This window comes from Ovis canadensis, chromosome 1 (assembly GCF_042477335.2).
Source record: "Ovis canadensis isolate MfBH-ARS-UI-01 breed Bighorn chromosome 1, ARS-UI_OviCan_v2, whole genome shotgun sequence".
In the NCBI taxonomy this organism is placed as follows: Eukaryota; Metazoa; Chordata; class Mammalia; order Artiodactyla; family Bovidae; genus Ovis; species Ovis canadensis.
The window spans coordinates 161,458,884-161,475,230 of NC_091245.1; the positions used below are offsets into that span (position 1 = coordinate 161,458,884).

The 16,347-nt window shown below is 36.9% G+C and overlaps 1 protein-coding gene across 1 annotated transcript in view; it reads right to left on the reverse strand.

The window, feature by feature from the left end:
- Positions 1-7,876: 7,876 nt before the first annotated feature.
- PROS1 (protein S) overlaps positions 7,877-16,347 on the reverse strand; it is a 66,477-nt gene continuing 58,006 nt past the window's right edge. Inside the window, exons 12-15 of the mRNA XM_069578977.1 lie at positions 16,024-16,192; positions 13,719-13,867; positions 11,735-11,960; positions 7,877-8,358 (exon numbers count right to left, since the gene is read on the reverse strand). Coding sequence (XP_069435078.1) covers positions 8,198-8,358; positions 11,735-11,960; positions 13,719-13,867; positions 16,024-16,192 — 705 coding nt within the window. The 3' untranslated portion in view covers positions 7,877-8,197. The remainder of the gene's footprint in view (positions 8,359-11,734; positions 11,961-13,718; positions 13,868-16,023; positions 16,193-16,347) is intronic.

Consider the following 16,347-nt stretch of genomic DNA (forward strand, 5'->3'; position numbering starts at 1 on the left):
ACTCCAGTACTCTTGCCTGGAAAATCCCATGGATGGAGAAGCCTGGTAGGCTGCAGTCCATGGGGTCGCTAAGAGTCAACACAACTGAGCGACTTCACTTTCACTTTTCAGTTTCATGCATTGGAGAAGGAAATGGCAACCCACTCCAGTGTTCTTGCCTGGAGAATCCCAGGGACGGGGGAGCCTGGTGGGCTGCCGTCTATGGGGTCGCACTGAGTCAGACATGACAGAAACGACTTAGCAGCAGCAGTTTAATGTAAGCCCATTTTACCTTCACACCGTTGTTGACTGTATATTTAGCACTTAACCCAGGCTTTCTCTATGCTTGGCTCATCTTCCTTTGTGCTACCCAATTATTTTTCTCTAAATTTACCTGGTTTTTTCTTCTGGTTTTTTTTTTTTTTTTTTCCTCTTTCCCTTTGTTCTCCCTAACCTTTTCTTCTTTCACCTTTTCTTTTAAATTTCTACTTGATTATCTGTCTCTTTTTAATCTCTCTGTAGATCTCAACTTATCACTACCTACTTTTATTTGTTTACAGGGAAGAAGATATTTCTGTTTGTATTTTTCCCCTATCTGCCTTATCCTCTTCACCCAGTATCTTTTCGTACTCTTTGCTTCATCTCTTTCCTCTCCTTTATTCTTTATCTTGTATCTTATCACATGTTTCACTGAACCTCTGCTTTCATTTCCTTTGTATCTTTTCTCATTTTCTCTTTGTTGTCTTGTTCTCCCCTACTTGTTTTGTTCACATACATGCATACAAACCCCTGCTCCTCTCTATCCTTTTCTCCTGTTTCTATTTTTCTCATTTTTGTTTTTGCTTTAAATCTGTGTGCACATGCTTGCATGCATGTGTGTGAGTGTGTGTGTTTAAGTGTGTCTGTACACATTCACATGCACATGGGGGAAATAAGAATGGGGAAGAAGGTGCATGAGTCCTCAGAGGCTGGACTTAAGGCTTGTTACTCTGGTTATCTTTTAAATAAATGGGAATCCTCTGATTTAGTTGCCAGAGATGGAGCCAGGGAATCTAATCAGCATTTTTGGGTTTGAGATCCACTGGTTTAAAGATGAAAGTCCTTGAAAGCTTAGGATTAAATATATGTACTTCTAGCAATGTTTGACAGGAAAAGTCTTTTGGGTATTGAGGATTATAGTGAAACAAGATCTCTGTGTGAGACATCATCTGAATACATTGTGGGCAATAGGACTTGGAGGCAGAGAAACTAATGAAAAGTTCTATCTTACTGGGCCTAATTCAAAATAGCACCTCACTAGTTTTCCATTTCAAATCCATTTCTGCCTCCTCATAACCCCCTGCAAATGTTTATTTCTCTGGTGCAGCTCTTACCAACCTTGGGCTCATATTTGAATTACTTCTCCATCTGTCTGGTATCCCCTAAACTGTGAATATATTGGCAACAGAAGTGGGGCACTTTCTCCACTTTTTCCTAGGACAGTATCCACCTAGAGTTCCAATTACTGTAGTCCCTTGGTATCTGAGGAAGACGGGTTCCAAAAGCTCCCTGCTGCTGCTGCTAAGTCGCTTCAGTCGCGTCCAACTCTGTGCAACCCCATAGACGGCAGCCCACCAGGCTCCCCCATCCCTGGGATTCTCCAGGCAAGAACACTGGAGTGGGTTGCCATTTTCTTCACCAATGCATGAAAGTGAAAAGTCAAAGTGAAGTCGCTCAGTCGTGTCCGACTCTTAGCGACCCCATGGACTGCAGCCCACCAGGCTCCTCTGTCCATGGGATTTTCCAGGGAAGAGTACTGGAGTGGGGTGCCATTGCCTTCTCCGTACAGATACCAAACTCTAAGGATGCTCAAGTCCCTTATATAAAGTAACATCATATTAGCACACGTCCTCCCACATACTTTAAATAACTTCCAGACTACTTATATTTAGATTAGTGCAAAAGTAGTTACAGTTTTACATTTTTTAACTTTACCATTTATACTGGAATACAGTCTTAAATGAATGTGGTTATGTTATATATAATTTTAATGTACATTTCTCGCTTTATATTCTTTTCGCCATGATGTGTTATTTGTTTATATATATTTTAGACTATAGAAATTATATTAGACAAAAAGCAAATTCAAGCGATTTTTTGTTCAAGTTCAAAATGTGTCATAAAGCAGCAGAGATAACCCGCAACATCAGCAATGCATTTAGCCCAGAAGCTGCTATTGAACATACAGTGCAGTGGTGGTTCAAGATGTTTTCCAAAGGAGATGAGAACCTTGAGATGAGGGGTGCAGTGTCCAGCCATCAGAAGTTGACAATGACCAACTGAGAGTAATCACTGAAGCTGATCCCCTTACAACTATGCAAGAAGTTGCTGAAGAATTCAACATTGAACATCCTATGGTACTTTGCCATTTGAAGAAATTGGAAAGGCGAAAAAGCTCAATAAGTGGATGCCTCATGAATTTCCACGAATCAAAAAAATTGTCATTTTGAAGGGTCGTCTTCTCTTTCTGTACGCAACAACAAACCATTTTCTGTGCAAAGAAAAGTGGATTTTATATGACAATTGGTGATAACCAGCTCAGTGGTTGGACGAAGAAAAAGCTCTAAAGCATTTCTCAAAGCCAAATTGCACCAAAAAAAGGTCATGATCAGTGTTGGTGGTATGCTGCCCGTCTGATCCACTACAGCTTTCTGAATCCCAGCGAAATCATTACATCTGAGAAGTATGCTTGGCAAATTGATGAGGTGTAATTGATGAGAAAATTGCAACATCTGCAGCCTGTGTTGGTTAACAGAAAGTGCCCAATGCTTCTCCATGACAATGCCCGACTGCATGTCGCACAATCAATGCTTCAGAAGTTGAATGAATTTTGCCCCAACTGCCATATTCACCCGCCCTCTCACCAAATGACAACCTCTCACATCTTCAAACATGTCAACAAATTCTTGCAGGGAAAAGGCTTCCACAACCAGCAGGAGGCAGAAAATGCTTTCCAAGAGTTCATCAAATCCTGAAGCATAGATTTTTACCCTACAGGAATAAACAAACTTATTTCTCTTTGGCAAAAATGTGTTGATTGTAATGGTTCTTATTTTGACTAATAAAGATGTATGTGAGCCTAGTTATAGTGACTGAAAATTCACAGTCTGAAACCGCAGTTACTTTTGTACCAACCTAATAGTACCTGATACAATATAAATACTATGTAAATAGTTACCCAGTGTGTGGCAAATTCAAGTTTTGCTTTTTGGAGCATTCTGGAATAAGTTTTTTCCCAAATATTTTCCATCCGTGGCTGATTGAATCTGCCTATGCAGAACCTACAGAGGGTCCACTGTAGGTCAGTTTTTAGAGTCATTATCAGCATTTGTTTAACTGAATTAAATAACATACATTTGTCTTAAAACCGTTAAGCTGATATTATTACCAACTAAAACTCTACTGACACCGCAGGTTATATGTACAGTTAGAGACAGAATTTTTTCACTCCAACAATATAACATTCACTATATAATAATATAACATTTCTCTACCTAGTTATTTACTAACGTATATTATGATGGGATAACTAGTTAAGAATATCGGTGAAATATGAACTTTTGAATTTGGCTGTAGACTCTTGAGCCAGGCATCCTGGGTTTGAATCTCAGCTTGCCAACCTGCTACATATATAAAGAAGTCTCAGACTGCCTGTTTTTCAGAACAGCCAGCTCTTAGTTTCCTTGGCTACCTTATACATGCCAAGTTGGCTCAGGAAGATACTCTCACCTCTGAAGTCTCCAGCCTCAGCTCCAGTGTCCAAAATGCTTTGTTTAAATTTTTATACTCGTTGCATTTTATTTATTTTATATTTATTATTTATATTTAAATAAGTAAGGTGTTTATTTTTGTGAACCACAGATAATAATGTTAGATCCTTCCTACATCAGCTAGATACTATCCCCATCTTCCTTTTCTTCAAATCAGTTTAGAGAAATAATCAGAGTTAAACAAGTGGTTCTTCCATCTGGAGACAAGTAACAGAAAGAGACTTTAGACTCCACCATTTAAAACTTGAGCAAGAAAGATGATTTCTCACTAGTAAAATTCAAATTTTGTCACATTATTCTCTCACAGAATTAGGATTCTTTTTGGAAAGGGCTTCTCATGGGAAGTAGGTAAGCAAAGACTGAGTCAGTAAGTTCTCTGGATGCTATTCTTATCTACAAGGTAATTGCAGGTCTAAACTACTGACAAAGTAGCAGACTGTGGCTCGGGAACTGTCTCCCAGCCTCAACGTCCTGCCACTTGTTTCAAACTGCTCTAAGCTCAGTTCCCCTCTATTTCTGATCCTCTTTGCTTCACATACCTTGGTTCAATAATCTGTTTTGATAATCTGGCCTCATAGGATGCTGTTCCATGTAATTGCTCCTCACCTTTACACTCTGTAAACATGACTGCAAGATAACCATGGGCTGGGCTGGACCCAAGCCCATCACTGGATGAACCTCTGACCAATGCCTCTTCTACAGGACAAGACTTATTTTTCAAATATAAGTTCTCTGTGAAAGCTAGAAGCCTGCTATGGCAAGTAACCCATGTGCAAGATCACTGTCAAATCAGTTTTATTTGTAAGAAACAAACTACTACTATATAGGAACAATGATTAAGTTGTATTGCTTCAATTTCTGACACAATCTAATTGGACTGCTCAAGGAACACAAGTTTGAGGTCTACCTCAAACTGGTGGCTCAGGCAGTAAAGAATCTGCCTTCAATGCAGGAGATCCAGGTTCAGTCCCTGGGTTGGAGAAAGGGATGGCTAACCACTCCAGCACTTTTGCCTGGAAATCCCATGGACAGAGGAACCTAGCGGGCTACAGTCCATGAGGTTGCAAAGAGCTGGATTACGACTGAGAGATGAACACTTTAACTTTCACAGGGCTATTGAGTACTACCACTTTCTATTCAGTTGAAATTAGCTCTTCAGACATTTTACCATCTTCAGTTTCACTTGCACAGACTAGGTGCTTGAAGAATATTTGTTGATGAACAAATTAGATTTTTACAACACTTGTCCCGGGAGTTTCCAGAGTCCCTGTCTTCTCCCAAGCTCATACTATCAGTAACAGTATCAAGACATCTGAAGTGAAAATATTTTAAATAACACAGTCTTCTTCTATACTGACTATAGAGATTAAAGGTCTAAGGGATTTCTAAAAGAAATAAAGGCAATTATTAAGCACACTTTTGAAAAAAGTCCTCTGTCCAGCAATAATACCAGTTCCAGAATGAAAAATAAAAAATTTGAAATACGTTATAAGACTCACATATGGTGACTGAGACTCGAATTACAATTTCCAACAGGAGAAAAAGGTGAATAACTCTGTTCTCACAAATTAACCGTTATTTCACTGATATGCAATCCATCTCTGCAAATGGTAAGGTGTATGGGACTCTGTAATGACCCTGTCACTTAGATTTTCTCAATATACACAGCTCAAAAAGCACCAAATATCCTATTTGTCCTTCATGAAACCACTGTTCTCTACCACTCTTTAAGAGCCTGTGTGTCCTGGCAAAGATAAAGATCAAAGGTCCAGACCCTTTCTCTTTCTAAGCCATTGTTTAAGTGCATCTCAAAGATAAATATTGTTCATAAATGAGTCTCTGGAACCTCTGTGAAGATCACTGCATGTTGGAAAGTTTCTGTTTTCACGGGAAAAGTGAAATTGACCCCCATACTGACCCTTGAATCTGGGCATGATTAAATGAGAATTAGAGAACTCCTTCTGAAAGAAAATTCATTTTTTCTTTTCTTCTTTTTTAAGAATTTCCATTTACTTCCAGTTTTACTACTTCCTTACTTATTTACAAGCAGTTGATCAAATGTATAGTTTGATATATGATCAATGATTGTAATAGTATAACTCTAGAAGGCAATGGCAACCCACTGCATTAATCTTGCCTGGAAAATCCCATGGACAGAGGAGCCTGGGAGGCTGCAGTCCATGGGGTTGCGGGGAGTCGGACACAACTGAGCGTCTTCACTTACTTATTTACACCACTGTAATTATCAATAGTTGCTCACTGAAATTCACCATCCACTATGCATGGTGGTAGCCAGGGGAGAAATTCTATCCAGTAAAATGATCTAGCACAATTTCTGGTATGTGTCAAACACTCAGCATGTTACTTTCGCTTCTCTTTCCTTTCTGAGCTCCAGTCCACAATTCAACCATAACTACTAATCAAATATTACAGCTTCATTTGTCTTTCTTAAAACACTACTGTGCTGCATCAGAGTTACATGAATATTATGTAATTTTATGTTCTCTTCCAAGACTTGATAGAATATAGATTTTATTCATATAAATTTTCAAAATATCACCAGTTAATTATGTCTTACATAATGTAAAATGTCTACAGTGGAAAAAAGTTTACTTTCTAAAACTCAGTGAAACACCTAATACATACCCAATGTGAATGGCAGGTTTGAGAAGAATAAAACTGCTACTTGAAATGCATTACCAATAAATATATAAATCTTACCTCCTTACTTTAAAGCTGCTGCTGCTGCTAAGTCGCTTCAGTCTTGTCTGACTCTGTGCGACCCCATAGACGGCAGCCCACCAGGCTCCGCCGTCCTTGGGATTCTCCAGGCAAGGATATTACAAAGACATAATATTAACTATGTCCCTCTGTGGTTTATCCTTTCATTAAAATTTGTTCTAGTTTTCATAGCTCCTTTTGTTCTTCAACAATCACATTCTAGGATTGTACTCTGGTAATTAAGGTTTGATTCCGGGAAAACCAGAAACTTTCATATCACTCATTCTCTCACTTGTTCTTTCCATCGGCAGGTTCTGCCTTTCCTCATCTACACTTGTGTGACTCACGCAGCCAGATTTAAGGAACGTACCCACCCCAGGTTTCTACACCCATTCCAACACAGTACATTAGCCTCTTAAAATCCAGTCACTAACCAGCAAAATTCATGTGCTGCTCTTATGAAAATTTGTCCCACTCATTATGTAATTCAGTAATAGCCCACTCATTATCTAATTCAAATGTGAAAACAGAAAGATGAATTCAAAGTTGGTTTCCCTGAGGGACTGTTTTGGAATAAAGCTTTAAGGCCTTCCACTCAATTCACACTTAATTCACACTTAACTCTTCTGCTTTCATTAAGAAAAAATGAAAACAAAGTATCTCCTCTGATCAACAGTGTCAGCAGCAAAACCAATGAACAGTTCCTGGGATATAAAAACAGAATCTGGGTAATAAAATAAAGTCTAACCTTTTTCTTTGTGCTTAAGTTTCACTTGTTCACAGGGGGCTGCATAGAGTGGGGCCACAAACAGCGGCCTCATACATAGCCCTTCGGATCAGAGTTCCTCCTGTGAGCTGGCTGTGCCAACACCTCAGGTAAGGGGCCTGTGTGCAGAAACACGAAGCAGGACCCTCCATTCAAGATGGCGGAGGTGGTGGCCCCTGTGCAGAAACGCTTCCCTCCACACCGTGTTCTGGAGCATGAATAGCAAAGCTGAGTCTGCTCTGCTAGAACTCCACCGCCTCCCACCGCATCCCACCCTCCTCCCACTTTACAAAGGAGATCCCTGAAAAGCAGCCCGGCCCACAGCCTGTCAGAGGAGCTTGTACTCTAGAGCTAGAACTCCCACCTCTCATTCTCTGATCCAAGGATAACCTTCCTTTGCTTCTGAAGAACCAGACTCGGTCTCCTATTGGTTCAAGTTACACCAGGCAGAAGGTCCCTTATTTGAAGACTGACTTGGGAGGACTGGTAACAATGGAATTTAGTCACACGTACTTTTGTTTGTATTCTAACAGAGGTTTAACTTCCTTGACTCCTCCCCCCGCCTCCCCTCCCACAAACAAAACAGATATTTAAATCCACGTTCATGATGATAAAATTAAACTTTACTTTTACAAACATAAAAAAAGAAGAAATGTCATTTGTCACAAAAAATTCAAATTAAAAATTTTTATAGGTTTCATTAATTTCTAGACAGCAACAGAGGTAAGAATATTTTTAATGTGATTCATATCACAAGAGAATCTTGTTTTCTTGAAAAAGGACCTTTTTAAAATTCCAGGAAGGTTAAAGTACCACAAAATAATCGAGATATGCACATTGTAGGTAAAACACTTTAGCTATGATTGAAACATAAGTATAATTACACACAGGAAAAAGATATTATCAGCAGAGAAAAAATGCCTTAAGTATGCTCTGTATTCTGCCAAACTGATGGACACGAGTGGGCTCTAATATCATTATGTTTAGAAATGGCTTCATCCAAATCCAACTGTACACCATTAATGTTCACTTCCATACAGCCTTGGTAAAAGGCATTCACTGGTGTGGCACTGAACGGAACATCTGTTAAAACAGAATATTAAAATATTAGCCCAAGACTTTTAGCATCTTACTTGCTTATCGTTAGAGGAATTATTCAGACTGCTCATTTTCAATTAAATTCTAATCCTAAAGGAAAAGTCAATAATGTTCTTCTGTTCAATCAGTTCATATTAATTGACTTCAGTGTTATAAGTTGTTGTGTTTGGTACTAAATTCAGCATAGCTTAGTTCCTCTGATTTTGTAAAAGTTCCAGCCAAACCTCAGATAAATAAACATGCTTTAGAAAGAGTAGAAAATAGCATATTCTTACCTGTGGTGTTCTACTTTATTTTCTCCTTAAATCTGAGGGATAGGTTAATCATTATTAAGACATTTTTTCAATTCAAAATTATAGCTATTTGGAAATCTTTTTTAAAGGGCACAATAAATATGTCTATTTTATAATTGCTGGAATATAAGTAGATTTCTGTATTTTCCAAAGAAATAGTGTCTTGCTGACCATACAGTAGCAGGTCATAATAGGGAATTCACTATTATGTAATGTTTGGTGTTCTGAAAAATAACAGTTTTAATAATACTTCAGTGAATAGGGCCTCAAGGCTTTACTACACTTTTACTCGCCTTATCAACTCAATATTTAGGCAACATCCTTGGATTCCTGAGAACTATGGTTCATCTTCAAAACAGCCATCTCTCTACTTGCTTCCTCTTTTCTTGGCATCTCATCTCCATAACTTTTAATTCCCAATGGATATTTTTCAGCTCTTATTCTTCCTCCTCAGTACCTTATACAAATATATACTTTTATATATATATATATATATATATATATATATATATACTTCAAATTTCCCACTTCTAACTTGCCAATGTAGTGAATAAATCCATACTTTTCTATGGGCTCAGCATTTGTTAAGAAACAGTTTCAAGTCTGGCTGACTATCATAGGCTATACCATTGTTATAAATATCCCTGGAATCATCTATTTCACCTGATTTTTAATTCATAATATGTGACTTAGCATGTCTATTTTGCATATCAATTAAGAAATTATCCATTCCCTAGTTCACACTCTTCAGTTCAGTTCAGTTCAGTAAGCAATAAAGCAAAAATAGATGTTTTTCTGCAGCTCTCTTGCTTTTTCCTTCACACTCTTCATGTCTCAATTTCAACTTTTTCTCAATTTCTCCTCATGCTTTCTAAACACACCTTGCTTAAAATTAGTCCTCAGTGCTGTTGACAAAGTCCTGAAACCACAGAAATTCTGACATTTTTAGTTCTGAACTCTTTCATTGTTTGTTTGATTTCCTAAAATTACATTCAACTAATTTGTGAATAAGGTAGTAGGTGGATTTCAATGTATTTAGAATTTATTCATTTGAACCATAATTATACTTCCTAATAATTAACCACATTAATGTAACTATGCATGTATACCTATCAATGGATATAGCTATCTAACGGATCTATTTATAACTTTTATAATCTATTTACTATATCTTTTATATATATATATATCTTGGCTGTGCCACTTGGCTTGGCAATTTCAGTTCCCCTGCCAGGGATTAACCTGGGCCACTGCAATGAAAGGGCTTTCCTGGTGGATTAGTGGTAAAGAACGTGCCTGCCAATGCAAGAGATGTGGGTTCAATCCTTGGGTCAGGAAGACCCCCTGGGGAAGGAAATGGTACGCACTCCAGTATTCTTATCTTTAGAATTCCATGGACAGAGGAACCCGGCGGGCTACAGTCCATGGGGCTGCAAAGAGTCAGACAAGTCTGAAGCCACTTAGCATGCACGCACGTGCAACAATGAAAGCACTAAATCCTAACCACTGGACCACCAGGGGATTCTGCTACAGTCTATTATATTCCCCCAAAACCTAGAGGAAATTTCCATATATGGGAAATGAACACACTGGGCAGTCCAAGTATTTTAAAGATTAGTAGAAGTTCAGACACCAAACTATTCAAAAATGTTTGTAAAAAACTTTCTGCCTCAATTTTTTTGTCATTTAAAGTGCAGTGTTGATGCCAATGTCATATTTTTCCATATTAACCACTTTTCCTCCAGTTTTCCCCATCTTGGTAAATGGAAACTTCACCTATGCAACTGCTCATGCCAAATACCTAAGAGATTCTTTCAATCATTAGTTTCTATTAGCTTTGCTTCTCACATTATCTCCAATCTATTCACTGTATACTATCTCCACCAACATCACCCCGGTCCAACAGCTTCCTCAGCTTCCTCATGTGCAAAATGGAGATAACAAAAGTACTTTCCTCATAGGACTACTTTAAGTATTAAATGATACACCTGAAACACTCTGAACAATGCCCAGACTGTGTGTTATGCACCACTGGAGGCAGTATAGTTGTCACCACTGTTACTGTAACTGCTTCTTTATCTGAATTGCTTCATTAGCCCCCAACTCACCTCATCCACTTATATCTCCCCCTGTCCATCTGCATCCAGCATGCAGGGGAATTTTTTTAAACTGCATCATTGATATACCACTTCCTTGTCTAAAATTTTTTTAACGATTCTTACGGCTCCAATAAGATGCAGGATTCTGAGCCAGGTCTATAATCATCCCACCCACCACCCATTTCACAGCCTCCTCTTGCATGACCACCCCCTTGCTCAATGTGCTCTCACGGTACTGACCTTCTATACCTTCCTCAAGCATGTCAACCCCTTTCCATTCTGCCATGGGCAATCTGCATTCTAGCTCCAATCTCCACCCTCATTACCTGGTAAACTTCATTTAATCCTTCAAATATCAGAGCTGTATCTTATTCTCTTCCTCAGAGAGCTTGTTCCTGGCCCCCACAACCAGATCAAGGCCTCATTTTTCAGGCTCTAAAAGCAACCCCAACTTTTCCTTCATAGAAATTATGAAAATTTTAATTTTTAAAATATTTTCCTAATCAGTTGTTTAATATCTGCCTCTTTCACTAGATGGTAAAGGTCTTAACAGCAGAGATTGTATCCATTTGTTTATTGATGTGTCTCTATTGCCTGAGACATAGGGTCTTAATGAATATTGGGTGAGTGATGGTTGAACTGAAGAATAAATATTAAACTCAGAAGACAACTGTGAGTATAAAATAAAAATGGCAAATCATTTCTCGCTAGGATAGTCAAATGCATGAAAACTCAGTTTCAGTTTACCATTAAAAAAATTAAATAAAAATGACCAATAAAATGTTCATGCAAGCCCCCAGAAAAAGAATAATGGTTACTGGAATTTTCTCTTCCTTTCTGATACCCCTTTACTACAATTACTTATGCTCTATATATACAGATGCTGTTTTACTAACATTGCATATCCAAAATACTATCAATTTCATTGAAAATACACTTTCTAAAACTGAAGACAAAGTGAGAAGATACCTGGAAGGCCACCCAGGTAAGTGGCCACTGTTCCCTTCATTGCTTCATCCAAGATGGCAAATTGTCTTTGAAAGTCTTCAGAGTGGAAGCTATCCTTTCTAAGTTGAGTCAATAGTTCCAAATTGTTTCTGTTGACTCTGATTTCCAGAAAGGTTTGCTGATCAGAACATAGAGTTTCGGCCTCTATCCGAGCTATTGCCATACTTTCAACAGATACCAGGATATCCTGAAGAACAAAGACTCATTATAAACAAATACTAAGAGTAATGCCAAATAAAAGAGACTTTGGTTTTAAAATTCAAAAAACTGAATTTCAGTGAGGTGGGGAAAATATGATAGAGCCTTCAAGTTTAAATGAAAAAACTTTTATTATCATAATCATTATTTTTGAATATACATTAGTTTTACAAACTCCAGGTTTAGCTAAGATGTGAATGTACAGCAGGTTCTGAAAATTCAAGAAATCAATGGGAACTTAAGTAGTATCTTAAGCAATAAATTTCTTTTTATGAGCCTTCCCAATTTTAAAACTTACATATGGAAAAGGAAGGAGCTGAATCATTCTTTGTTGGGGAAAAAAGTTAGAAAACTTAAAGTGCTTTAGTAAGCACATCCAGCAAGACCGAAAGGTTTATTTGTGCCACACAAGAAATCCTGCAGACTTGGGACAAACTGAGTGAAGTCTCTGAGAAAGAAAAACCAGGACAGTAAGTTACAGAGTATTTATCGGAAGGTTGTCAAATATATATACATACATATATACGTGTGTGTGTTTATTTATTTATTTTCTGAATGTTTCAAACTGCTGATACACTAAATTACTCACCTTGCCAAGAGTCACCTATGCATATAGCTTACTAGCATATAGAGAAAATATAAAAAGGGAGAGAAAATAAAATCAAAACTAAGGAGGTGGGTGTTATGATGCTTTCCAGATAGCAGAAAGATAGTCTGAGGTATTTACAGAAACACAGAAAACATAGACAAGATAAAATAAATCTCAAGGACACGGCACGTGTTAACCTCCTCTACTAACTGAATGTAGTGTTGAAGGCAGGATTTCTGTTTTGCTTTTAAAAAAAAACAATTAGCTGAAACCCAAATGTAGCAAGATCCTGTGGTCAACTGGAGCAAAACTTAACAGGATTTTTTCAGGTTGCTTACAGTTAACCATCAGAAACCCCACAACCATCCCTTAAGTTGCAAACAGCATCTCTTTTTATCACTATAGGCATTATTCAATTATATGTCTCTTTCTACAAGCCACAGAGAACATCCAAGTCAACCATAGCACAAACGAAAGCTACTTGCTGTAACTTGTTGGAATCCACTGTGGATGACACAAGGACAGAATTATTAGCCTCTAACAGAAGGCTGAATAATACAGCCCTTCTGATAACTCTCATGTTTTCTTTTATCTGAGAGTGTTTCCTGTTCTTCTAATTTCAAGGCAGAGTTGCCAGTGGGAAGCCAAGTAGACTGGTTTTAGTTTTCCCTAGTCTTTCCTAACTTATTTATGGGAGAAAAGATTAAGAGTACCAGAAAGCACAAAAAAATTATAATTAGACACTGAATATTTCAGAGTGGACTGCAATCAGACTGACTTCTATTCTGTTAGTACAGTACAGATAAATTTCCATGATACTTCAAAGAGTCTGAATAAGGGTGGATCTCTATGTACTCAGAGAAGGCTCCAAGCAGCCTTTGTGGGAGTCTGTCTAATCTAAACTATAGATACAATACATAGGTTTTTCCATTCTCCCCTAACCCCTTAACCGCTCGGTTCAAACCTTGGAAATAAGCCAGAAAAAAGTAACAATAATGAATATTTATTCAATCTTTAATGACATGCCAAATAATTTATATAAGTTATCTCATTTCATTTTCAAAAGACTACTTTAAGGCAAACACTGTTATTCTATCCATGTTACTGATTTTTTAAAAATTACAAAACAAGGATCATAAAGGTTCAGAGTAAAGTTACCTGAAGCTTTTCAGTGGCGGAATCCACCAAGGACAAGGCAAAGGGCACTGTGTTACCGGAAACCAAGGCCAACATAACACCGGTGCCTGCTGATGGGCGAATATTCAAGGACACATTGATTTGCCAAGCCTCAGGATTGGATTCATTCTCTGTTTAAACAATGAAACAGAAGCAGGATCAATGTACTCTTAAGTGCACCAGAGGAATTAATCTTATTAATATTCAAAGCCATCTTTGAGTGATATTAAAGAATTTAGTTCTTTCCCAGTGATCTATATAACCTAGGCAAAACAGAGCAAAAGAAAATAGTTTTTAATGCAGGCAAGAAACACACAGATGGAACCTCATCCTTTAGTTTTTCCTACAACAGAATTCTGGATTGTGGTGTTTAGAATTATTACGAATTTTCCAGTTGCTCTTTAACAGCTCTCCCTTCTGTCTTATATATTCTCCAATGCTCAAATCTCAGAGTGATTGTATTATAAAATACAAGAAAGCTCAACAAATTTATTGTAATATTTCTGAGGGAAAATCTGAGTACAGCTGCCAACCCCAGCCCAGTACTTCTCTGCCTTATAGGAGTTAGGTTAGAGCAGTGGGAAAGAAAAGTCCAATCTCTATACATAGGGGTGTGGGATGGTTTGATAATAGAGAAATATTCTGAAGTCAACAGTTAACTTTGAAATTCTAATAGGAACTCTTCTGTAATTCTCTTATCATAATACTTAACATTCTTTTTCTTAATTATTAGGTTAATAGTCTACACAACTAGAGGGCAAGCTCCGCAAGTCTCTATCATTACTGCTTTCCTCAGTAGTCACTTAACAAATATTTGCTGAACTAATATGATTTCAAAACAGTTTGATTTCTAATAATTTGAAAAAGTTTGTAAACTAATAATCTGAAAATATTAGCTTAAGATCTGAATGAAGTCTTCCCCATTTAATACAAAGAAATGTATAACAATAGCCCAAATACCACTTTGAGGCTTTAAAAGGGTGAATGTGAATGGAGAAAATAATTCTCCTTTGACAAGATATTCTTCCATTTAGCCACATCTAGTACTATTACATTTTTCACTATAATCCTTTAAAATCCACCCAAGAGGAAAAACAAAAAAAAACAAAAAAAACCCTGTATAATCATTTTAAAGTAAGTAAATTTACTGTAGGACATTAACAAACTCAAAATGAACATGCAGATGTGGAGAAATTATAATGTAGCATTAAATATTAATTATAAAGTAGGCCACGTTTATGCTGTCTGTGAAACAACCAGTTAGTTATTTATGAAAGTAAATTCAGGTACAATAAAACTATTTTCACTTTCTTTTCAGAGCTTTTTTTCCACTGGAACAAATTATCATAGGCCTAGTTTCTTTCTATATTCAATCATCAACTCAACATATTTTAAAAAAAAGAAACCTTCATATTCAGAACAGAGCTAAAATTAATGACATTGTATTAATTTACGTTAAGAAAACAGAGAGCAATAGTAAGATGCCTCCTTGAAACTGTAGTGATACTTTTAAGGCTGCAAATAAAGTTAAAATATGACTTTTTCTTAAATCAGAGATATTCAAATTAACCCTAAATTCATACTAAATACTGTTAGTAGTTCACATAATGAACTCATAAAACAGAAAATGACACAGAAGCCAACAAAATAATTAAGATACACAAATATCTAGTAAGAATATGCTGAGATATTCAATTTCAATAGAAACTGGGATAAGTAAAGCTACAAGATTCACTTTTTCAACTCTCTAATTAGAAACAAATCTTGAGCATAAACTTTCTTCTGTTGGTAAAAGTATAAATTGATAAAGGGTGGTCCTCTGGCAAAGCAGCCATTATGCTAAGCACAATGTATATTAAAGGAATCTGAAGGGTAGTCATGAAAACAAGTCTAGGGGGTCACACAGAGTGAGACACGATAGGACTTAAGTGACTTAGCAGCAGCAGCAGCATGAAAACAAGAAAACCTAAGCAGTTTAACTCTTGACTAGATTGATTCAAGCCCTCTCATTAAGAGTCTAGCAAATGGACAGATATGCTTATCTCTAAATTTTAATATGACTTATCTCAGTCTCTATTGTTTTATCTGACACCCACCTTTAAGCCAAAAATTATTAAATACAGAAGAAAAATAATCCATAGTTAAGAGAAAAAGCAATCAATACGACCAGTTTTAGATATGACACAGATTTAGTTTCAATTCAAAACAGCAAGGAATTTTTGCTATTTGTTAATGAATAAATTTAAACATTAGTGAGAAGAGAAAGATACAATAGGAGATCACTTACTATAATCTATGTTAAACTGAGCAACTCCAGTACCAGGATAGTAGGAACCCCTCTCCACAGTGATAAGACAATGCTTATTTTGTTTTTCTTGAATGATTTCCTTTACTCCTGAAGTTCCTTGATTCATCAAATTCCAGCCTCGAATACACCCATCTAGACGAGGGTTAATCTAACAATATAAAATATAGACCAATGAATGCATTTTAAACTTAAAAAAGGGGGCTTTATTGATTATATTACTATATTTATTGATTATATTACTGGATACAGGTTTTCATTTAAGGGCAAAATTCTTCCTTTGATGACATTTTAAAATATTTAGAA